The sequence below is a fragment of the Ranitomeya variabilis genome, chromosome 2 (assembly GCF_051348905.1).
Source record: "Ranitomeya variabilis isolate aRanVar5 chromosome 2, aRanVar5.hap1, whole genome shotgun sequence".
Classification (NCBI taxonomy): Eukaryota; Metazoa; Chordata; class Amphibia; order Anura; family Dendrobatidae; genus Ranitomeya; species Ranitomeya variabilis.
Window position 1 is genome coordinate 7597594 of NC_135233.1, and position 23273 is coordinate 7620866.

The 23273-nt window shown below is 48.9% G+C and overlaps 1 protein-coding gene across 4 annotated transcripts in view; it reads right to left on the minus strand.

The window, feature by feature from the left end:
* Positions 1-1185: 1185 nt before the first annotated feature.
* LOC143804151 (uncharacterized) overlaps positions 1186-23273 on the minus strand; it is a 142480-nt gene continuing 120392 nt past the window's right edge. For 3 of the 4 annotated variants that reach the window (XM_077281949.1, XM_077281947.1, XM_077281946.1), the window contains 3 exons: positions 7752-7954; positions 4050-4157; positions 1186-3776 (listed from right to left, as the gene is read on the minus strand). In XM_077281949.1, coding sequence (XP_077138064.1) covers positions 3571-3776; positions 4050-4157; positions 7752-7954 — 517 coding nt within the window. In that variant the 3' untranslated portion in view covers positions 1186-3570. The remainder of the gene's footprint in view (positions 3777-4049; positions 4158-7751; positions 7955-23273) is intronic. The other variant, XM_077281948.1, reaches the window with a different exon arrangement.

A 23273-nucleotide genomic window follows, 5' to 3' on the forward strand; every position in this document is an offset into this window, starting at 1 on the left:
TACCCCGCCTTCTATCTGTCACCCAGCTAACTGTCACACTGTCCTGCAGCTCCATCCTACCATCCCCCTCCTCATCTATCCCATTGAGCGTCTGCTCTGTGAGCAGAAGACTCCTCTCCATATTGTCTATGGATCTCAGTGTTGCCAGCTGCACATTTAGATCCAGAATCTGGGTTTCCAAATGCACAATGTGCTCACATCTCGCACAGCAGTATGCACCCTCGACCGGCTGGTCAAGGACTGCATACATGTGGCAAGATGTGCACTGGATGGCATTAACAATTGTGGAGCACATTTCCTAATGGGGATTGCACCAGACAGAAGCGTTAAATAAAAATAAATACAAAGTATTAATAAAAAACAGACAGCAATTCCTCCCTTGGAAACTCCGATTCCAAAGTCACTGAATCACAAGTCACACACTTACCGCCGTTCACACTTACGCTCAGGTCACACTCAGCTCGCTCACACTCGCTATGCTGAAGATTTATAGATTTTTATTTTTTTTCTCTATTTCCCCTCAACAGCAATCCACCTTGCTGTTCAAATGCACTTCCAAAAAAAAAAAAGGTTTGGTCTTCCTTGACAGCGCCTCATCTGTCTGTGGCCGTGTCTGGCACTGCAGCCCGGCTCTGATGGATTTAGTGGAGGTCTTGCACCACACATAAGCTGCAGCTAGAGGGCGCTGGCGGTTTGTCTGTAGAGCCCTTCTCTACCTCTTGGTCTTCTTCGCTGCCCATCTGGAGACATCACTGTACTGATTGGAGCCGTTGTGTAGGATTCTACTCTCCTGTCCCATCTTGGTCTGCACCAGTGTCATCTGATAATTGGGCCGAACGGCAGGGACCACAGGGGCCGAACGGCAGAGACCACAGGGGCCGAACGGCAGAGACCACAGGGGCCGAACGGCAGAGACCACAGGGGACGAACGGCAGGGACCACAGGGGCCGAACGGCAGAGACCACAGGGGCCGAACGGCAGAGACCACAGGGGCCGAACGGCAGAGACCACAGGGGACGAACGGCAGGGACCACAGGGGCCGAACGGCAGAGACCACAGGGGCCGAACGGCAGAGACCACAGGGGCCGAACGGCAGAGACCACAGGGGCCGAACGGCAGGGACCACAGGGGCCGAACGGCAGAGACCACAGGGGCCGAACGGCAGAGACCACAGGGGCCGAACGGCGTCTCAATTACTTTATTAACATTATAAAACTCAGAAAATGTAATAGAAAAGACAAAGGTCACTCGGTGCAGGAGGTTGGGGTCACTTAGTTCAGGGGATGCTGGGGGCAGTCTCTGATGTACATAGGACAGTAGAACAGACAGATGATTGATATAATGTAAAGAACAAAGCACCACGGCGTTTTTAATACATCCCACCTAACCACAAATACAATGTATGGAGGGTAACTACAGTATCTAAGGGAAGACGATCTCAGCATCATGCTCCAACTTACTATTGCACTCGATTACATATCCTGTATTATACTCCAGAGCTGCACTCACTATTCTGCTGGTGCAGTCACTGTGTACATACATTACTGATCCTGAGTTACATCCTGTTTTATACCCCAGAGCTGCACTCACTATTCTGCTGGTAAAGTCACTGTGTACATACATTACATTACTGATCCTGAGTTACACCCTGAATTATACCCCAGAGCTGCACTCACTATTCTGCTGGTGCAGTCACTGTGTACGTACATTACATTACTGATCCTGAGTTACATCCTGTATTATACTCCAGAGCTGCACTCACTATTCTGCTGGTGCAGTCACTGTGTACATACATTACTGATCCTGAGTTACATCCTGTTTTATACCCCAGAGCTGCACTCACTATTCTGCTGGTAAAGTCACTGTGTACATACATTACATTACTGATCCTGAGTTACACCCTGTATTATACCCCAGAGCTGCACTCACTATTCTGCTGGTGCAGTCACTGTGTACGTACATTACATTACTGATCCTGAGTTACATCCTGTATTATACCCCAGAGCTGCACTCACTATTCCGCTGGTGCATTCACCGTGTACATACATTACATTACTGATCCTGAGTTACATCCTGTATTATACTCCAGAGCTGCACTCACTATTCTGCTGGTGCAGTCACTGTGTACATACATTACATTACTGATCCTGAGTTACATCCTGTATTATACTCCAGAGCTGCGCTCACTATTCTGCTGGTGCAGTCACTGTGTACATACACTACATTACTGATCCTGAGTTACATCCTGTTTTATACCCCAGAGCTGCACTCACTATTCTGCTGGTGCAGTCACTGTGTACATACATTACTCATCCTGAGTTACATCCTGTATTATGCTCCAGAGCTGCACTCACTATTCTGCTGGTGCAGTCACTGTGTACATACATTACTGATCCTGAGTTACATCCTGTATTATGCTCCAGAGCTGCACTCACTATTCTGCTGGTGCAGTCACTGTGTACATACATTACTGATCCTGAGTTACATCCTGTATTATGCTCCAGAGCTGCGCTCACGATTCTGCTGGTGCAGTCACTGTGTACATACATTACTGATCCTGAGTTACATCCTGTATTATGCTCCAGAGCTGCGCTCACGATTCTGCTGGTGCAGTCACTGTGTACATACATTACATTACTGATCCTGAGTTACATCCTGGATTATACTCCAGAGCTGCACTCACTATTCTGCTGGTGCAGTCACTGTGTACATACATTACATTACTGATCCTGAGTTACATCCTGTATTATACCCCATAGCTGCACTCACTATTCTGCTGGTACAGTCACTGTGTGCATACATTACATTACTGATCCTGAATTACATCCTGTATTATACTCCAGAGCTGCACTCACTATTCTGCTGGTGCAGTCACTGTGTACATACATTACATTACTGATCCTGAGTTACCTCCTGTATTATACTCCAGAGCTGCACTCACTATTCTGCTGGTGCAGTCACTGTGTACATACATTACATTACTGATCCTGAGTTACATCCTGTATTATACTCCAGAGCTGCACTCACTATTCTGCAGGTGCAGTCACTGTGTACATACATTACATTACTGATCCTGAGTTACATCCTGTATTATACCCCAGAGCTGCACTCACTATTCTGCTGGTGCAGTCACTGTGTACATACATTACATTTCTGATCCTGAGTTACATCCTGTATTATACTCCAGAGCTGCGCTCACTATTCTGCTGTACTGTAAGGAGAGGCTTTGCCGGCCGCTCCAGCTCACAGTTCTTCCCCTCTCCCCGTGGGGTTCTTGGCTGGGACATTGCGCTTTCTCCTGCAGACGCCCCCAGCTCGGCGCAGGGCTCGTGTGCACACGGCAGAGACTAACGGGCACAAGGACGGCAGGGAGCCTGCACCTCCATCATACATGGCAAATGTTCCCTGACCACCTCTACAGGACGAGGAGCCAAGGATGTCGCAGCTCAGGCCTATAATTGTTCCCACCAGGGTGACGCCACAATTCATCGCCCATAATCCTCTCCTGGCCGGCTTACAGTTCTGCACCAGTTATGACCACATCTCCCAGGATTCCTGGCGATTTCCCCGTTATTCTTTGTTAGAAAATAACTTGCTGAGCACAGATTTATTCCATGACTTCAGGTCTGTTGTTTTCCTGTGGAGCGAGTCCAACGGCGGGGCGGCAAAAGAGTGAGAGCGGCCACGTGGGGGCAGACGGTCCCCGATGAATAGGGTCACCGAGAAGCTTGAGGGATCTTCAGTGTCTAAAGTGGCCGTCACCTTCTGATACAGCACTGCAAGAAAGAAAGTTCTGTGAGCAGCAGGCGAAGGATGCACAAATCACCGAGATGGAGGCCGGGAAAATGTGTCGTCGCCACCCATTTCCAGTGCTGGAGACGCTGGGAAATCGGTGACGTCGCCGCCGATCTCCAGTGCTGGAGAGTCTGGGAAATCGGTGACGTCACCGCCAATTTCCAGTGCTGGAGAGGCCGGGTAATCTGTGGCGTCACTGCTGGGGAGGTTGTGAAATTAGTGATCTCGGGAGGTGGAAAGTTTCTATATCTCACCTGAGCTGAAGGACTGTGACCTTCTCCTGGTGGAGTTATTCTCAGGGTCAGCGTCATCAGACATCATGGATCCTCCTGGCACATAATGACACTTCAGTTTGGCGACTTCTGTTAACAGACAGAATTGTTACATTTCCCGCATTGTTATATCCTTGTTCCCAGTATCAACGCGTAGATGGCACTCGCTCCCAGTATGGGCTCGCACGACGCCAGCTCCCAGTGTTGGTTGTAAGACGCCAACTCCCAGTATCGGAACAAACCTGATGCCAGTTCCCATTATCGGAGCGCTCAGGATGATAGTTCCGAGCATGGGGCATCCACAACGCCAGTTTCAGGTATGGGCGCGAGCACAATGCCAGTTTCAGGTATGGTCGCGCACAATGCCTGCTCCTAGTGTCGGCACACACACGATGTCAGCTCCCAGTACCAGTGTGTTTATGACGCCAGTTCCCAATATCGGCGAGCGTAGTATGACAGTTCCCAGTATCGGCACAAACACAAGGCCAGTTCTCAGTATGGGTGTGTACAACGTCCGCTCAGGATGCCAGCACCCAGTATAGGTGCAATAAAACGCCAGTCGCCAGTATCGCCATGCTCAGAATGACAGTTCCTAATATGGGCAACTGCACAATGCCAGCTCCCATGATCGGCACGTGCATGACGCCGGTTCCCAGTATCGGCACGTGCATGACGCCGGTTCCCAGTATCTGCACGTGCATGACGCCGCTTCTCAGTATCAGCGCGCGATGCCAGTTCCATTTCTTTGACTGTGTACCTGCTATATAATTTTCTCCTGGGTGTTGGGACTCTCTTCCTATGATAGTTGGACACTCAGTGATCACAACCACCCCCATTATCTCTAACAGAAAATATCGGGGTATTTCACTATTAAAATCTAGAAAACTACAAGTCTAGCTCCTACATGATCTCTAGAGAAGAGCCCGGGCTCCTCCCTGCTGTCACTTCCAGCATCGCTTCATCCGATGTTGTTGCCATGAGTTCTGCTTACATCGGTGCAGTCGCAGCCACAGCCAAAAATGTGGATTTTTATCAAGTTTGCTGCTTCAGTTTTTGTAGGGGCAATTTACAATAGTTTTGCAGTTCATCTGATAATTCTTCATACTACTCTTCAGTTAATGCTAATCCTTCCTATGAAAATTGACGCAAGAAGGAAAAAAACATTTCCACAGATTTTCATTTTTGCCACAAAGTGACTGATTAAATCATTTCTGTGATCTTCCCGTTAGTTCGGGAAAAAAAGATTTTGCGAGGACAAGGCGGCTGCGATCATGGTGATTGAATGAGCGCAGGCTGATTGCTTTATAATGGGGCATGGCAGTCTGGTCTCTGGAGATCACCTGGCAGTCAGCATTACTTTGTTTCAAAAGGGATTTAAAGGCCAGGACATTGACGTTATTGATAATCCATTAAATGGTTGATTTAGGGGCAATCTTGCAAGCAGCAAAGTGAGGATCAGTTGCTGTAAAGAAGAATTCAGGACACCCAAGAAAGTCTAGCAAGTGTCAGGATCACCTCATAAAGAAAACTTCTCTGAGAGTTTGGTTCAGCCCCAGTGCAGAGCTTGCTCAGGAGCGGCAGCAGGCAGGTGTCAGTGCATCTGTACACAGTTAAGTGTAAGCTTGTAGAGGCGGCCGGAGGTTAAGAAGGACCACAAAGAAGCCACTTCTCTCCAAGAAAAACCTCAAATACAGACTGACACTCTGCAAACAGTTCGGGGTTCAGACTACAGATGACGGTGGTGAAGTCCCTTCAGGCTGTTTGGGACATCAGGAAGAATGGTTGTCCGGAGAAGAGAAGGTGACGCTGCCATGAGTCCAATGTCTACCAGCAGTAAAGCCTCCTGAGACCACTCGTGTGGGGGCTTCTCATCCATGGAGGGGTCACTCACAACTTATCTAAGATCACAACCACAAAATAAAGAACGGGATCTAATCCTTTTCCAAGAAAACTACTCCCAGTATCCAGGACAATGTGGTGATGATGCTTCTTTCCCCATGTTGAACACCAGGTCACAAGGTAAAAGTGACAACTAAGTGGCTCGGTGAAGAAAACATTGACATTTTCGGTCCTCGGCCATCCAGTGAGAACCTGCAGTCAGACCTCAAAAGGCGAAAACACAGAACTCGTGATATCTCCGAGCTCTGTTGAGACAAGAACGGGGACGGCCATCAGTCACGATCTGCCAAGAAGCCTATATCTAGCTGCCGATGGAAGGGCAGAAGTGCGGAGGATAAGGGGCGGGAGTGCGGAGGATAAGGGGCGGGAGTGCGGAGGATAAAGGGGAGAAGTGTGGAGAATAAGGGGCAGGAATGTGGAGAATAAGGGGCAGGAGTGCGGAGAATAAAGGGGAGAAGTGTGAAGAATAAGGGGCAGGAGTGTGGAGAATATGGGGCAGGAGTGTGGAGAATAAGGGGCAGGAGTGCGGAGAATAAAGGGGAGAAGTGTGAAGAATAAGGGGCAGGAGTGTGGAGAATATGGGGCAGGAGTGTGGAGAATATGGGGCAGGAGTGTGGAGATTAAGGGGCAGGAGTGCGGAGAATATGTATGTCGACATTCTAAACTTAACATTAAATGTATCGGAAAAATTACAAGTGTGGTGAAATTGTGAGGCAGGTGCAATTCTGCCATTTTTGGGGTGTTTTCAGTCACGGCTTCCATTACCAAAGTCTCCAGGTCAGGACTTTTACAGTAATACCAAACTGGTAGATTTTTTGTTTTCATAGAAGTGGAGAAGAAAAAAATTAAGAAATCTAAAAATAACTTTTGGGGGGTTTGTGTCCCCATTTTCCAAGACTTGTAACATTTTTATCTTTCAATCGCATATGCGGGGTGATGGCTTCATTTCCGTGTGACAAGTTGACCTGTTGATTCCAATTTGGGGAAGAAACGTTTTCATGTGCCTTTGTTGTTATTTTTTTCTGGAGTGGTGACAAAAAAAAAGCAATTGTGGCGTTTCATATTTCTATCCTTTACCAATTGGGTTGATTAATTTTATATTTTGATAGATCGCACTTGTATGCACACAGCAATACCAAAACTGATTATTTTTTTTAAAGAGCTTGACAGCGGCGTTTACATGGTTAATGACTGCGGCTGGCGCTCAGCTCTTATACATAGATTGCGGCTCGTTAATGTTTCCTCTCCAGACGCAATCATGTACATATATGTAATATTGTGCTAAGGGGTTAAAGCAGAGACATACAGACCGCACCTCTCGTCTGGACAATTAGCTTCCAAATGGGGTTTTATGTTCTCCGCATGAGACTAAAGAAGTTGAAGACAACTAGTTTTCCCCTGCTCCCTGAAGTTGAAGACAACTAGTTTTCCCCTGCTCCCTGATACAAGCCAGCGGGCAGAACCGAGGGTCGGGTAGAAGTTGCTGCTTGATATTGTATTCACAAGAATTAAGGAGTTGAAACACTTAAAACAATTACACAAAAAACAATTGACTAATTGTCCGGCAGCACTGCGCTATGTCTGGTTGTTATCCAAGGTAAAATCATGGCAGGATTTTCGCTAGTGACTGCTTAAGAAACAAATGGTCTTTGCAGGACAGATAGCAGTAGCATCATAGGATACATACAGCGATGCTGGGAGTGTGACAGTGGGCAAGGATACAGGCGATGTGGATTCTGCTCTAAATATCACACATGCGGTAACATTGTGTTTATCCATGTTTACTTTGAAGGATGCTGGAGAGCTTTATGGAACTCTGTCTTGCGCTGTTCTCACTGCTGTCCTTATCGTGAAGAGATCTTGCTGAAATAATAAGTGTCTCACCAGCTGTCACATTCGAAGTCTTCTTCCAATATGGTGGTTTGGCTACTTGAGCTAGATCTGTGGATTGTGCTGGTATGGACTGGCACAGATCCAGCATCAATGACCTAAAGAATTGACAAACTATTTAGACTCATGATTGTCCTAAAACACTTCTTAAAAGGATACTATTAAGCTCCAACTAAAGAAAAGGAAAAGAAAACCGAGGAGACAATAGTAGAGAGACAGGAGGACACAACACAAGAGCCAAAGAAGAAGGAGCGCACAAGAGCCAAAGAAGGAGCGCACACAAGAGTCAAAGAAGAAGGAGCACACACGAGCCAAAGAAGGAGAAGCACACGCAAGAGCCAAAGAAGAAGGAGCAGCGCACGCAAGAGCCAAAGAAGAAGGAGCACACACGAGCCAAAGAAGGAGCGCACACAAGAGCCAAAGGAGAGCACACAGCCAAAGAACAAGGAGAGCACACAAGAGCCAAAGAAGGAGAGCACACAAGAGCCAAAGAAGGAGTGCACACAAGAGCCAAAGAAGGAGAGCACACACAAGAGCCAAAGAAGAAGGAGCGCACACAAGAGCCAAAGAAGGAGCGCACACAAGAGCCAAAGAAGGAGTGCACACAAGAGCCAAAGAAGGAGTGCATACAAAAGCCAAAGAAGGCGTGCACACAAGAGCCAAAGAAGAAGGAGAGCACACAAGAGCCAAAGAAGGAGCGCACAAAAGCCAAAAAAGTAGAAGCGCACACAAGAGCCAAAGAAGGAGCGCACACAAGAGCCAAAGAAGGAGCGCACACAAGAGCCAAAGAAGGAGAGCACACAAGATCCAAAGAAGGAGAGCACACAAGAGCCAAAGAAGGAGTGCATACAAAAGCCAAAGAAGGCGTGCACACAAGAGCCAAAGAAGAAGGAGAGCACACAAGAGCCAAAGAAGGAGCGCACAAAAGCCAAAAAAGTAGAAGCGCACACAAGAGCCAAAGAAGGAGCGCACACAAGAGCCAAAGAAGGAGCGCACACAAGAGCCAAAGAAGGAGAGCACACAAGATCCAAAGAAGGAGAGCACACAAGAGCCAAAGACCAAGGAGAGCACACAAGAGCCAAAGAAGGAGCACACAAGAGCCAAAGAAGGAGTGCACACAAGAGCCAAAGAAGGAGAAGCGCACACAAGAGCCAAAGAAGGAGAAGCGCACACAAGAGCCAAAGAAGGAGAAGCGCACACAAGAGCCAAAGAAGGAGAAGCGCACACAAGAGCCAAGTAAGGAGAAGCGCACACAAGAGCCAAAGAAGGAGAGCACACAAGAGCCAAAGAAGAAGGAAAGCACACAAGAGCCAAAGAAGAAGGAAAGCACACAAGAGCCAAAGAAGGAGCACACACAAGAGCCAAAGAAGGAGAGCACACAAGAGCCAAAGAAGAAGGACTGCACACGAGCCAAAGAAGGAGAGCACACGAGCCAAAGGAGAGCACACAAGAGCCAAAGAAGGAGAGCACACAAGAGCACACACAAGAGCCAAAGAAGAAGGAGCGCACCCAAGAGCCAAAGAAGGAGCGCACACAAGAGCCAAAGAAGGAGAGCACACAAGAGCCAAAGAAAAAGTGCACACAAGAGCCAAAGATGGAGCGCACACAAGAGCCAATGAAGAAGGAGCACACACAAGAGCCAAAGAAGGAGCGAACACAAGAGCCAAAGAAGAAGGAGCGCACACAAGAGCCAAGAAGGAGAGCACACAAGTGCCAAAGAAGGAGCGCACACAAGAGCCAACGAAGGAGCGAACACAAGAGCTAAAGAAGATGGAGCGCACACAAGAGCCAAAGAAGGAGCGCACACAAGAGCCAACAAAGGAGAGCACACAAGAGCCAAAGAAGAAGGAGAGCACACAAGAGCCAAAGAAGAAGAGCACACAAGAGCCAAAGAAAGAGAGCACACAAGATCCAAATAAGGAGAGCACACAAGATCCAAATAAGGAGAGCACACAAGAGCCAAAGAAGAAGGAGAGCACACAAAAGCCAAAGAAGGAGAGCACACAAGAGCCAAAGAAGGAGCACACACAAGAGCCAAAGAAGAAGGAGCGCACACAAGAGCCAAAGAAGGAGCACACACGAGCCAAAGAAGAAGCACACAAGAGCCAAAGAAGGAGTGCACACAAGAGCCAAAGGAGAGCACACAAGATCCAAATAAGGAGAGCACACAAGAGCCAAAGGAGAGCACACAAGAGCCAAAGAAGGAGAGCACACAAGAGCCAAAGGAGAGCACACAAGAGCCAAAGAAGGAGAGCACACAAGAGCCAAAGAAGAAGTGCACACAAGAGCCAAAGAGGGAGCGCACACAAGAGCCAAAGAAGAATGAGAGCACACAAGAGCCAAAGAAGGAGAGCACACAAGAGCCAAAGAAGAAGGACTGCACACAAGAGCCAAAGAAGGAGAGCACACAGAAGCTAAAGAAGAAGGAGAGCACACAAGAGCCAAAGAAGAAGAGCACACAAGAGCCAAAGAAGAAGGAGCGCACACAAGAGCCAAAGAAGGAGCGCACACAAGAGCCAAAGAAGGAGAGCACACAAGAGCCAAAGAAGGAGCGCACACAAGAGCCAAAGAAGGAGCGCACACAAGAGCCAAAGGAGAGCACACAAGAGCCAAAGAACAAGGAGAGCACACAAGAGCCAAAGGAGGAGAGCACACAAGAGCCAAAGAAGGAGTGCACACAAGAGCCAAAGAAGGAGAGCACACACAAGAGCCAAAGAAGAAGGAGCGCACACAAGAGCCAAAGAAGGAGCGCACACAAGACCCAAAGAAGGAGCGCACACAAGAGCCAAAGAAGGAGTGCACACAAGAGCCAAAGAAGGAGTGCACACAAGAGCCAAAGAAGGAGTGCACACAAGAGCCAAAGAAGGAGTGCATACAAGAGCCAAAGAAGAACGAGAGCACACAAGAGCCAAAGAAGGAGTGCACAAAAGACAAAAAAGGAGAAGCGCACACAAGAGCCAAAGAAGGAGCGCACACAAGAGCCAAAGAAGGAGAGCACACAAGAGCCAAAGAAGAAGGAGAGCACACAAGAGCCAAAAAAGGAGCGCACACAAGAGCCAAAGAAGGAGAACACACAAGATCCAAAGAAGGAGAGCACACAAGATCCAAAGAAGGAGAGCACACAAGAGCCAAAGACCAAGGAGAGCACACAAGAGCCAAAGAAGGAGCACACAAGAGCCAAAGAAGGAGAAGCGCACACAAGAGCAAAAGAAGGAGAAGCACACACAAGAGCCAAAGAAGGAGAAGCGCACACAAGAGCCAAAGAAGGAGAAGCGCACACAAGAGCCAAAGAAGGAGAAGCGCACACGAGATCCAAATAAGGAGAGCACACAAGATCCAAATAAGGAGAGCACACAAGAACCAAAGAAGGAGAGCACACAAGAGCCAAAGGAGGAGAGCACACAAGAGCCAAAGGAGAGCACACAAGAGCCAAAGAAGGAGAGCACACAAGAGCCAAAGAAGGAAAGCACACAAGAGCCAAAGAAGGAGCACACACAAGAGCCAAAGAAGAAGGAGCGCACACAAGAGCCAAAGAAGAAGAGCACACAAGAGCCAAAGAAGAAGGACTGCACACGAGCCAAAGAAGGAGAGCACACAAGAGCCAAAGAAGGAGAGCACACAAGAGCACACACAAGAGCCAAAGAAGAAGGAGCGCACACAAGAGCCAAAGAAGGAGCGCACACAAGAGCCAAAGAAGGAGAGCACACAAGAGCCAAAGAAGAAGGACTGCACACGAGCCAAAGAAGGAGAGCACACAAGAGCCAAAGAAGGAGAGCACACAAGAGCACACACAAGAGCCAAAGAAGAAGGAGCGCACACAAGAGCCAAAGAAGGAGCGCACACAAGAGCCAAAGAAGGCGAGCACACAAGAGCCAAAGAAGAAGTGCACACAAGAGCTAAAGATGGAGCGTACACAAGAGCCAACGAAGGAGCACACACAAGAGCCAAAGAAGGAGCGAACACAAGAGCCAAAGAAGGAGCGCACACAAGAGCCAAGAAGGAGAGCACACAAGAGCCAAAGAAGAAGGAGCGCACACAAGAGCCAAAGAAGGAGCGAACACAAGAGCTAAAGAAGATGGAGCGCACACAAGAGCCAAAGAAGGAGCGAACACAAGAGCCAACAAAGGAGAGCACACAAGAGCCAAAGAAGGAGAGCACACAAGAGCCAAAGAAGGAGAGCACACAAGATCCAAATAAGGAGAGCACACAAGATCCAAATAAGGAGAGCACACAAGAGCCAAAGAAGGAGCACACAAGAGCCAAAGAAGAAGGAGCACACAAGAGCCAAAGAAGAAGCACACAAGAGCCAAAGAAGGAGTGCACACAAGAGCCAAAGAAGGAGAAGCGCACACAAGAGCCAAAGGAGAGCACACAAGATCCAAATAAGGAGAGCACGCAAGAGCCAAAGAAGACCCAAAGAAGAAGGAGCGCAGGCAAGAGCCAAAGAAGAAGAGCACACAAGAGCCAAAGAAGGAGAGCACACAAGAGCACACACAAGAGCCAAAGAAGAAGGAGCACACACAAGAGCCAAAGAAGGAGAGCACACAAGAGCCAAAGAAGAAGTGCGCACAAGAGCCAAAGAAGAAGTGCACACAAGAGCCAAAGAAGGAGGGCACACAAGAGCCAAAGAAGAATGAGAGCACACAAAAGCCAAAGAAGGAGAGCACACAAGACCAAAGAAGAGCCAAAGAAGGACTGCACACAAGAGCCAAAGAAGGAGAGCACACAAGAGCCAAAGAAGAAGGAGAGCACACAAGAGCCAAAGAAGGAGAGCACACAAGAGCACACGCAAGAGCCAAAGAAGAAGGAGCGCACACAAGAGCCAAAGAAGGAGAGCACACAAGAGCACACACAAGAGCCAAAGAAGGAGCGCACACAAGAGCCAAAGAAGGAGCGCACACAAGAGCCAAAGAGAGAGAGCACACAAGAGCCAAAGAAGAAATGCACACAAGAGCCAAAGAAGGAGCGCACACAAGAGCCAAAAAAGAATGAGAGCACACAAGAGCCAAATAAGGAGAGCACACAAGAGCCAAAGAAGGAGAGCACACAAGAGCACACACAAGAGCCAAAGAAGAAGGAGCGCACACAAGAGCCAAAGAAGGAGCGCACACAAGAGCCAAAGAAGGAGAGCACACAAGAGCCAAAGAAGAAGTGCACACAAGAGCCAAAGATGGAGCGCACACAAGAGCCAACGAAGGAGCACACACAAGAGCCAAAGAAGGAGCGAACACAAGAGCCAAAGAAGGAGCGCACACAAGAGCCAAGAAGGAGAGCACACAAGAGCCAAAGAAGAAGGAGCGCACACAAGAGCCAAAGAAGATAGAGCGCACACAAGAGCCAAAGAAGGAGGAGCGCACACAAGAGCCAAAGAAGGAGCGCACACAAGACCCAAAGAAGGAGCGCACACAAGAGCCAAAGAAGGAGTGCACACAAGAGCCAAAGAAGGAGTGCACACAAGAGCCAAAGAAGGAGTGCACACAAGAGCCAAAGAAGGAGTGCATACAAGAGCCAAAGAAGAACGAGAGCACACAAGAGCCAAAGAAGGAGTGCACAAAAGCCAAAAAAGGAGAAGCGCACACAAGAGCCAAAGAAGGAGCGCACACAAGAGCCAAAGAAGGAGAGCACACAAGAGCCAAAGAAGAAGGAGAGCACACAAGAGCCAAAAAAGGAGCGCACACAAGAGCCAAAGAAGGAGAACACACAAGATCCAAAGAAGGAGAGCACACAAGATCCAAAGAAGGAGAGCACACAAGAGCCAAAGACCAAGGAGAGCACACAAGAGCCAAAGAAGGAGCACACAAGAGCCAAAGAAGGAGAAGCGCACACAAGAGCAAAAGAAGGAGAAGCACACACAAGAGCCAAAGAAGGAGAAGCGCACACAAGAGCCAAAGAAGGAGAAGCGCACACAAGAGCCAAAGAAGGAGAAGCGCACACGAGATCCAAATAAGGAGAGCACACAAGATCCAAATAAGGAGAGCACACAAGAACCAAAGAAGGAGAGCACACAAGAGCCAAAGGAGGAGAGCACACAAAAGCCAAAGGAGAGCACACAAGAGCCAAAGAAGGAGAGCACACAAGAGCCAAAGAAGGAAAGCACACAAGAGCCAAAGAAGGAGCACACACAAGAGCCAAAGAAGAAGGAGCGCACACAAGAGCCAAAGAAGAAGAGCACACAAGAGCCAAAGAAGAAGGACTGCACACGAGCCAAAGAAGGAGAGCACACAAGAGCCAAAGAAGGAGAGCACACAAGAGCACACACAAGAGCCAAAGAAGAAGGAGCGCACACAAGAGCCAAAGAAGGAGCGCACACAAGAGCCAAAGAAGGAGAGCACACAAGAGCCAAAGAAGAAGGACTGCACACGAGCCAAAGAAGGAGAGCACACAAGAGCCAAAGAAGGAGAGCACACAAGAGCACACACAAGAGCCAAAGAAGAAGGAGCGCACACAACAGCCAAAGAAGGAGCGCACACAAGAGCCAAAGAAGGCGAGCACACAAGAGCCAAAGAAGAAGTGCACACAAGAGCTAAAGATGGAGCGTACACAAGAGCCAACGAAGGAGCACACACAAGAGCCAAAGAAGGAGCGAACACAAGAGCCAAAGAAGGAGCGCACACAAGAGCCAAGAAGGAGAGCACACAAGAGCCAAAGAAGAAGGAGCGCACACAAGAGCCAAAGAAGGAGCGAACACAAGAGCTAAAGAAGATGGAGCGCACACAAGAGCCAAAGAAGGAGCGCACACAAGAGCCAACAAAGGAGAGCACACAAGAGCCAAAGAAGGAGAGCACACAAGAGCCAAAGAAGGAGAGCACACAAGATCCAAATAAGGAGAGCACACAAGATCCAAATAAGGAGAGCACACAAGAGCCAAAGAAGGAGCACACAAGAGCCAAAGAAGAAGGAGCACACAAGAGCCAAAGAAGAAGCACACAAGAGCCAAAGAAGGAGTGCACACAAGAGCCAAAGAAGGAGAAGCGCACACAAGAGCCAAAGGAGAGCACACAAGATCCAAATAAGGAGAGCACGCAAGAGCCAAAGAAGACCCAAAGAAGAAGGAGCGCAGGCAAGAGCCAAAGAAGAAGAGCACACAAGAGCCAAAGAAGGAGAGCACACAAGAGCACACACAAGAGCCAAAGAAGAAGGAGCACACACAAGAGCCAAAGAAGGAGAGCACACAAGAGCCAAAGAAGAAGTGCGCACAAGAGCCAAAGAAGAAGTGCACACAAGAGCCAAAGAAGGAGGGCACACAAGAGCCAAAGAAGAATGAGAGCACACAAAAGCCAAAGAAGGAGAGCACACAAGACCAAAGAAGAGCCAAAGAAGGACTGCACACAAGAGCCAAAGAAGGAGAGCACACAAGAGCCAAAGAAGAAGGAGAGCACACAAGAGCCAAAGAAGGAGAGCACACAAGAGCACACGCAAGAGCCAAAGAAGAAGGAGCGCACACAAGAGCCAAAGAAGGAGAGCACACAAGAGCACACACAAGAGCCAAAGAAGGAGCGCACACAAGAGCCAAAGAAGGAGCGCACACAAGAGCCAAAGAGAGAGAGCACACAAGAGCCAAAGAAGAAATGCACACAAGAGCCAAAGAAGGAGCGCACACAAGAGCCAAAAAAGAATGAGAGCACACAAGAGCCAAATAAGGAGAGCACACAAGAGCCAAAGAAGGAGAGCACACAAGAGCACACACAAGAGCCAAAGAAGAAGGAGCGCACACAAGAGCCAAAGAAGGAGCGCACACAAGAGCCAAAGAAGGAGAGCACACAAGAGCCAAAGAAGAAGTGCACACAAGAGCCAAAGATGGAGCGCACACAAGAGCCAACGAAGGAGCACACACAAGAGCCAAAGAAGGAGCGAACACAAGAGCCAAAGAAGGAGCGCACACAAGAGCCAAGAAGGAGAGCACACAAGAGCCAAAGAAGAAGGAGCGCACACAAGAGCCAAAGAAGATAGAGCGCACACAAGAGCCAAAGAAGGAGGAGCGCACACAAGAGCCAAAGAAGGAGCGCACACAAGACCCAAAGAAGGAGCGCACACAAGAGCCAAAGAAGGAGTGCACACAAGAGCCAAAGAAGGAGTGCACACAAGAGCCAAAGAAGGAGTGCACACAAGAGCCAAAGAAGGAGTGCATACAAGAGCCAAAGAAGAACGAGAGCACACAAGAGCCAAAGAAGGAGTGCACAAAAGCCAAAAAAGGAGAAGCGCACACAAGAGCCAAAGAAGGAGCGCACACAAGAGCCAAAGAAGGAGAGCACACAAGAGCCAAAGAAGAAGGAGAGCACACAAGAGCCAAAAAAGGAGCGCACACAAGAGCCAAAGAAGGAGAACACACAAGATCCAAAGAAGGAGAGCACACAAGATCCAAAGAAGGAGAGCACACAAGAGCCAAAGACCAAGGAGAGCACACAAGAGCCAAAGAAGGAGCACACAAGAGCCAAAGAAGGAGAAGCGCACACAAGAGCAAAAGAAGGAGAAGCACACACAAGAGCCAAAGAAGGAGAAGCGCACACAAGAGCCAAAGAAGGAGAAGCGCACACAAGAGCCAAAGAAGGAGAAGCGCACACGAGATCCAAATAAGGAGAGCACACAAGATCCAAATAAGGAGAGCACACAAGAACCAAAGAAGGAGAGCACACAAGAGCCAAAGGAGGAGAGCACACAAAAGCCAAAGGAGAGCACACAAGAGCCAAAGAAGGAGAGCACACAAGAGCCAAAGAAGGAAAGCACACAAGAGCCAAAGAAGGAGCACAAACAAGAGCCAAAGAAGAAGGAGCGCACACAAGAGCCAAAGAAGAAGAGCACACAAGAGCCAAAGAAGAAGGACTGCACACGAGCCAAAGAAGGAGAGCACACAAGAGCCAAAGAAGGAGAGCACACAAGAGCACACACAAGAGCCAAAGAAGAAGGAGCGCACACAAGAGCCAAAGAAGGAGCGCACACAAGAGCCAAAGAAGGAGAGCACACAAGAGCCAAAGAAGAAGGACTGCACACGAGCCAAAGAAGGAGAGCACACAAGAGCCAAAGAAGGAGAGCACACAAGAGCACACACAAGAGCCAAAGAAGAAGGAGCGCACACAACAGCCAAAGAAGGAGCGCACACAAGAGCCAAAGAAGGCGAGCACACAAGAGCCAAAGAAGAAGTGCACACAAGAGCTAAAGATGGAGCGTACACAAGAGCCAACGAAGGAGCACACACAAGAGCCAAAGAAGGAGCGAACACAAGAGCCAAAGAAGGAGCGCACACAAGAGCCAAGAAGGAGAGCACACAAGAGCCAAAGAAGAAGGAGCGCACACAAGAGCCAAAGAAGGAGCGAACACAAGAGCTAAAGAAGATGGAGCGCACACAAGAGCCAAAGAAGGAGCGCACACAAGAGCCAACAAAGGAGAGCACACAAGAGCCAAAGAAGGAGAGCACACAAGAGCCAAAGAAGGAGAGCACACAAGATCCAAATAAGGAGAGCACACAAGATCCAAATAAGGAGAGCACACAAGAGCCAAAGAAGGAGAGCACACAAGAGCCAAAGAAGGAGAGCACACAAGAGCCAAAGAAGAAGGAGCACACACAAGAGCCAAAGAAGGAGAAGCGCACACAAGAGCCAAAGGAGAGCACACAAGATCCAAATAAGGAGAGCACACAAGAGCCAAAGAAGACCCAAAGAAGAAGGAGCGCACGCAAGAGCCAAAGAAGAAGAGCACACAAGAGCCAAAGAAGGAGAGCACACAAGAGCACACACAAGAGCCAAAGAAGAAGGAGCACACACAAGAGCCAAAGAAGGAGTGCGCACAAGAGCCAAAGAAGAAGTGCACACAAGAGCCAAAGAAGGAGGGCACACAAGAGCCAAAGAAGAATGAGAGCACACAAAAGCCAAAGAAGGAGAGCACACAAGACCAAAGAAGAGCCAAAGAAGGACTGCACACAAGAGCCAAAGAAGGAGAGCACACAAGAGCCAAAGAAGAAGGAGAGCACACAAGAGCCAAAGAAGGAGAGCACACAAGAGCACACGCAAGAGCCAAAGAAGAAGGAGCGCACACAAGAGCCAAAGAAGGAGAGCACACAAGAGCACACACAAGAGCCAAAGAAGGAGCGCACACAAGAGCCAAAGAAGGAGCGCACACAAGAGCCAAAGAGAGAGAGCACACAAGAGCCAAAGAAGAAATGCACACAAGAGCCAAAGAAGGAGCGTACACAAGAGCCAAAAAAGAATGAGAGCACACAAGAGCCAAATAAGGAGAGCACACAAGAGCCAAAGAAGGAGAGCACACAAGAGCACACACAAGAGCCAAAGAAGAAGGAGCGCACACAAGAGCCAAAGAAGGAGCGCACACAAGAGCCAAAGAAGGAGAGCACACAAGAGCCAAAGAAGAAGTGCACACAAAAAGCCAAAGATGGAGCGCACACAAGAGAAGACGAAGGAGCACACACAAGAGCCAAAGAAGGAGCGAACACAAGAGCCAAAGAAGGAGCGCACACAAGAGCCAAGAAGGAGAGCACACAAGAGCCAAAGAAGAAGGAGCGCACACAAGAGCCAAAGAAGATAGAGCGCACACAAGAGCCAAAGAAGGAGCGCACACAAGAGCCAACAAAGGAGAGCACACAAGAGCCAAAGAAGGAGAGCACACAAGAGCCAAAGAAGAAGGAGAGCACACAAGATCCAAATAAGGAGAGCACACAAGATCCAAATAAGGAGAGCACACAAGAGCCAAAGAAGGAGAGCACACAAGAGCCAAAGAAGGAGAGCACACAAGAGCCAAAAAAGAAGGAGCACACACAAGAGCCAACGAAGGAGCGAACACAAGAGCTAAAGAAGATGGAGCGCACACAAGAGCCAAAGAAGGAGCGCACACAAGAGCCAACAAAGGAGAGCACACAAGAGCCAAAGAAGGAGAGCCCACAAGAGCCAAAGAAGAAGGAGAGCACACAAGATCCAAATAAGGAGAGCACACAAGATCCAAATAAGGAGAGCACACAAGAGCCAAAGAAGGAGAGCACACAAGAGCCAAAGAAGGAGAGCACACAAGAGCCAAAGAAGGAGAGCACACAAGAGCCAAAGAAGAAGGAGCACACACAAGAGCCAAAGAAGGAGAGCACACAAGAGCCAAAGAAGGAGAGCACACAAGAGACAAAGAAGAAGGAGTGCACACAAGAGCCAAAGAAGAAGGAGAGCACACAAGAGCCAAAGAAGGAGCACACAAGAGCCAAAGAAGAAGGAGCACACAAGAGCCAAAGAAGGAGTGCACACAAGAGCCAAAGAAGGAGAAGCGCACACAAGAGCCAAAGGAGAGCACACAAGATCCAAATAAGGAGAGCACACAAGAGCCAAAGAAGAGCCAAAGAAGAAGGAGCGCACACAAGAGCCAAAGAAGGAGAGCACACAAGAGCCAAAGAAGGAGAGCACACAAGAGCACACACAAGAGCCAAAGAAGAAGGAGCGCACACAAGAGCCAAAGAAGGAGCGCACACAAGAGCCAAAGAAGGAGAGCACACGAGAGCCAAAGAAGAAGTGCACACAGGAGCCAAAGAAGGAGCGCACACAAGAGCCAAAGAAGAATGAGAGCACACAAAAGCCAAAGAAGGAGAGCACACAAGAGCCAAAGAAGAGCCAAAGAAGGACTGCACACAAGAGCCAAAGAAGGAGAGCAAACAAGAGCCAAAGAAGAAGAGCACACAAGAGCACACACAAGAGCCAAAGAAGAAGGAGCGCACACAAGAGCCAAAGAAGGAGAGCACACAAGAGCACACACAAGAGCCAAAGAAGGAGCGCACACAAGAGCCAAAGAAGGAGCGCACACAAGAGCCAAAGAGGGAGAGCACACAAGAGCCAAAGAAGAAATGCACACAAGAGCCAAAGAAGGAGCGCACACAAGAGCCAAAGAAGAATGAGAGCAAACAAGAGCCAAATAAGGAGAGCACACAAGAGCCAAAGAAGAGCCAAGGAAGAAGGACTGCACACAAGAGCCAAAGAAGGAGAGCACACAAGAGCCAAAGAAGGAGAGCACACAAGAGCCAAAGAAGGAGAGCACACAAGAGCCAAAGAAGAATGAGAGCACACAAGAGCCAAAGAAGGAGTGCACACAAGAGCCAAAGAAGGAGAGCACACAAGAGCCAAAGAAGAAGTGCACACAAGAGCCAAAGAAGGAGCGCACACAAGAGCCAAAGAAGGAGCGCACACAAGACCCAAAGAAGGAGCGCACACAAGAGCCAAAGAAGGAGTGCACACAAGCCAAAGAAGGAGTGCACACAAGAGCCAAAGAAGGAGTGCACACAAGAGCCAAAGAAGGAGTGCATACAAGAGCCAAAGAAGAAGGAGAGCACACAAGAGCCAAAGAAGGAGTGCACAAAAGCCAAAAAAGGAGAAGCGCACACAAGAGCCAAAGAAGGAGCGCACACAAGAGCCAAAGAAGGAGAGCACACAAGAGCCAAAGAAGAAGGAGAGCACACAAGAGCCAAAAAAGGAGCGCACACAAGAGCCAAAGAAGGAGAACACACAAGATCCAAAGAAGGAGAGCACACAAGATCCAAAGAAGGAGAGCACACAAGAGCCAAAGACCAAGGAGAGCACACAAGAGCCAAAGAAGGAGCACACAAGAGCCAAAGAAGGAGAAGCGCACACAAGAGCAAAAGAAGGAGAAGCACACACAAGAGCCAAAGAAGGAGAAGCGCACACAAGAGCCAAAGAAGGAGAAGCGCACACAAGAGCCAAAGAAGGAGAAGCGCACACGAGATCCAAATAAGGAGAGCACACAAGATCCAAATAAGGAGAGCACACAAGAACCAAAGAAGGAGAGCACACAAGAGCCAAAGGAAGAGAGCACACAAGAGCCAAAGGAGAGCACACAAGAGCCAAAGAAGGAGAGCACACAAGAGCCAAAGAAGGAAAGCACACAAGAGCCAAAGAAGGAGCACACACAAGAGCCAAAGAAGAAGGAGCGCACACAAGAGCCAAAGAAGAAGAGCACACAAGAGCCAAAGAAGAAGGACTGCACACGAGCCAAAGAAGGAGAGCACACAAGAGCCAAAGAAGGAGAGCACACTAGAGCACACACAAGAGCCAAAGAAGAAGGAGCGCACACAAGAGCCAAAGAAGGAGCGCACACAAGAGCCAAAGAAGGAGAGCACACAAGAGCCAAAGAAGAAGGACTGCACACGAGCCAAAGAAGGAGAGCACACAAGAGCCAAAGAAGGAGAGCACACAAGAGCACACACAAGAGCCAAAGAAGAAGGAGCGCACACAAGAGCCAAAGAAGAAGGAGCGCACACAAGAGCCAAAGAAGAAGAGCACACAAGAGCCAAAGAAGAAGGACTGCACACGAGCCAAAGAAGGAGAGCACACAAGAGCCAAAGAAGGAGAGCACACTAGAGCACACACAAGAGCCAAAGAAGAAGGAGCGCACACAAGAGCCAAAGAAGGAGCGCACACAAGAGCCAAAGAAGGAGAGCACACAAGAGCCAAAGAAGAAGGACTGCACACGAGCCAAAGAAGGAGAGCACACAAGAGCCAAAGAAGGAGAGCACACAAGAGCACACACAAGAGCCAAAGAAGAAGGAGCGCACACAAGAGCCAAAGAAGGAGCGCACACAAGAGCCAAAGAAGGCGAGCACACAAGAGCCAAAGAAGAAGTGCACACAAGAGCTAAAGATGGAGCGTACACAAGGGCCAACGAAGGAGCACACACAAGAGCCAAAGAAGGAGCGAACACAAGAGCCAAAGAAGGAGCGCACACAAGAGCCAAGAAGGAGAGCACACAAGAGCCAAAGAAGAAGGAGCGCACACAAGAGCCAAAGAAGGAGCGAACACAAGAGCTAAAGAAGATGGAGCGCACACAAGAGCCAAAGAAGGAGCGCACACAAGAGCCAACAAAGGAGAGCACACAAGAGCCAAAGAAGGAGAGCACACAAGAGCCAAAGAAGGAGAGCACACAAGATCCAAATAAGGAGAGCACACAAGATCCAAATAAGGAGAGCACACAAGAGCCAAAGAAGGAGAGCACACAAGAGCCAAAGAAGGAGAGCACACAAGAGCCAAAGAAGAAGGAGCACACACAAGAGCCAAAGAAGGAAAGCACACAAGAGACAAAGAAGGAGCGCACACAAGAGCCAAAGAAGGAGAGCACACAAGAGACAAAGAAGAAGGAGTGCACACAAGAGCCAAAGAAGAAGGAGAGCACACAAGAGCCAAAGAAGGAGGAGAGCACACAAGAGCCAAAGAAGGAGCACACAAGAGCCAAAGAAGAAGGAGCACACAAGAGCCAAAGAAGAAGCACACAAGAGCCAAAGAAGGAGTGCACACAAGAGCCAAAGAAGGAGAAGCGCACACAAGAGCCAAAGGAGAGCACACAAGATCCAAATAAGGAGAGCACACAAGAGCCAAAGAAGACCCAAAGAAGAAGGAGCGCACGCAAGAGCCAAAGAAGAAGAGCACACAAGAGCCAAAGAAGGAGAGCACACAAGAGCACACACAAGAGCCAAAGAAGAAGGAGCACACACAAGAGCCAAAGAAGGAGAGCACACAAGAGCCAAAGAAGAAGTGCGCACAAGAGCCAAAGAAGAAGTGCACACAAGAGCCAAAGAAGGAGGGCACACAAGAGCCAAAGAAGAATGAGAGCACACAAAAGCCAAAGAAGGAGAGCACACAAGACCAAAGAAGAGCCAAAGAAGGACTGCACACAAGAGCCAAAGAAGGAGAGCACACAAGAGCCAAAGAAGAAGGAGAGCACACAAGAGCCAAAGAAGGAGAGCACACAAGAGCACACGCAAGAGCCAAAGAAGAAGGAGCGCACACAAGAGCCAAAGAAGGAGAGCACACAAGAGCACACACAAGAGCCAAAGAAGGAGCGCACACAAGAGCCAAAGAAGGAGCGCACACAAGAGCCAAAGAGAGAGAGCACACAAGAGCCAAAGAAGAAATGCACACAAGAGCCAAAGAAGGAGCGCACACAAGAGCCAAAAAAGAATGAGAGCACACAAGAGCCAAATAAGGAGAGCACACAAGAGCCAAAGAAGGAGAGCACACAAGAGCACACACAAGAGCCAAAGAAGAAGGAGCGCACACAAGAGCCAAAGAAGGAGCGCACACAAGAGCCAAAGAAGGAGAGCACACAAGAGCCAAAGAAGAAGTGCACACAAGAGCCAAAGATGGAGCGCACACAAGAGCCAACGAAGGAGCACACACAAGAGCCAAAGAAGGAGCGAACACAAGAGCCAAAGAAGGAGCGCACACAAGAGCCAAGAAGGAGAGCACACAAGAGCCAAAGAAGAAGGAGCGCACACAAGAGCCAAAGAAGATGGAGCGCACACAAGAGCCAAAGAAGGAGCGCACACAAGAGCCAACAAAGGAGAGCACACAAGAGCCAAAGAAGGAGAGCACACAAGAGCCAAAGAAGAAGGAGAGCACACAAGATCCAAATAAGGAGAGCACACAA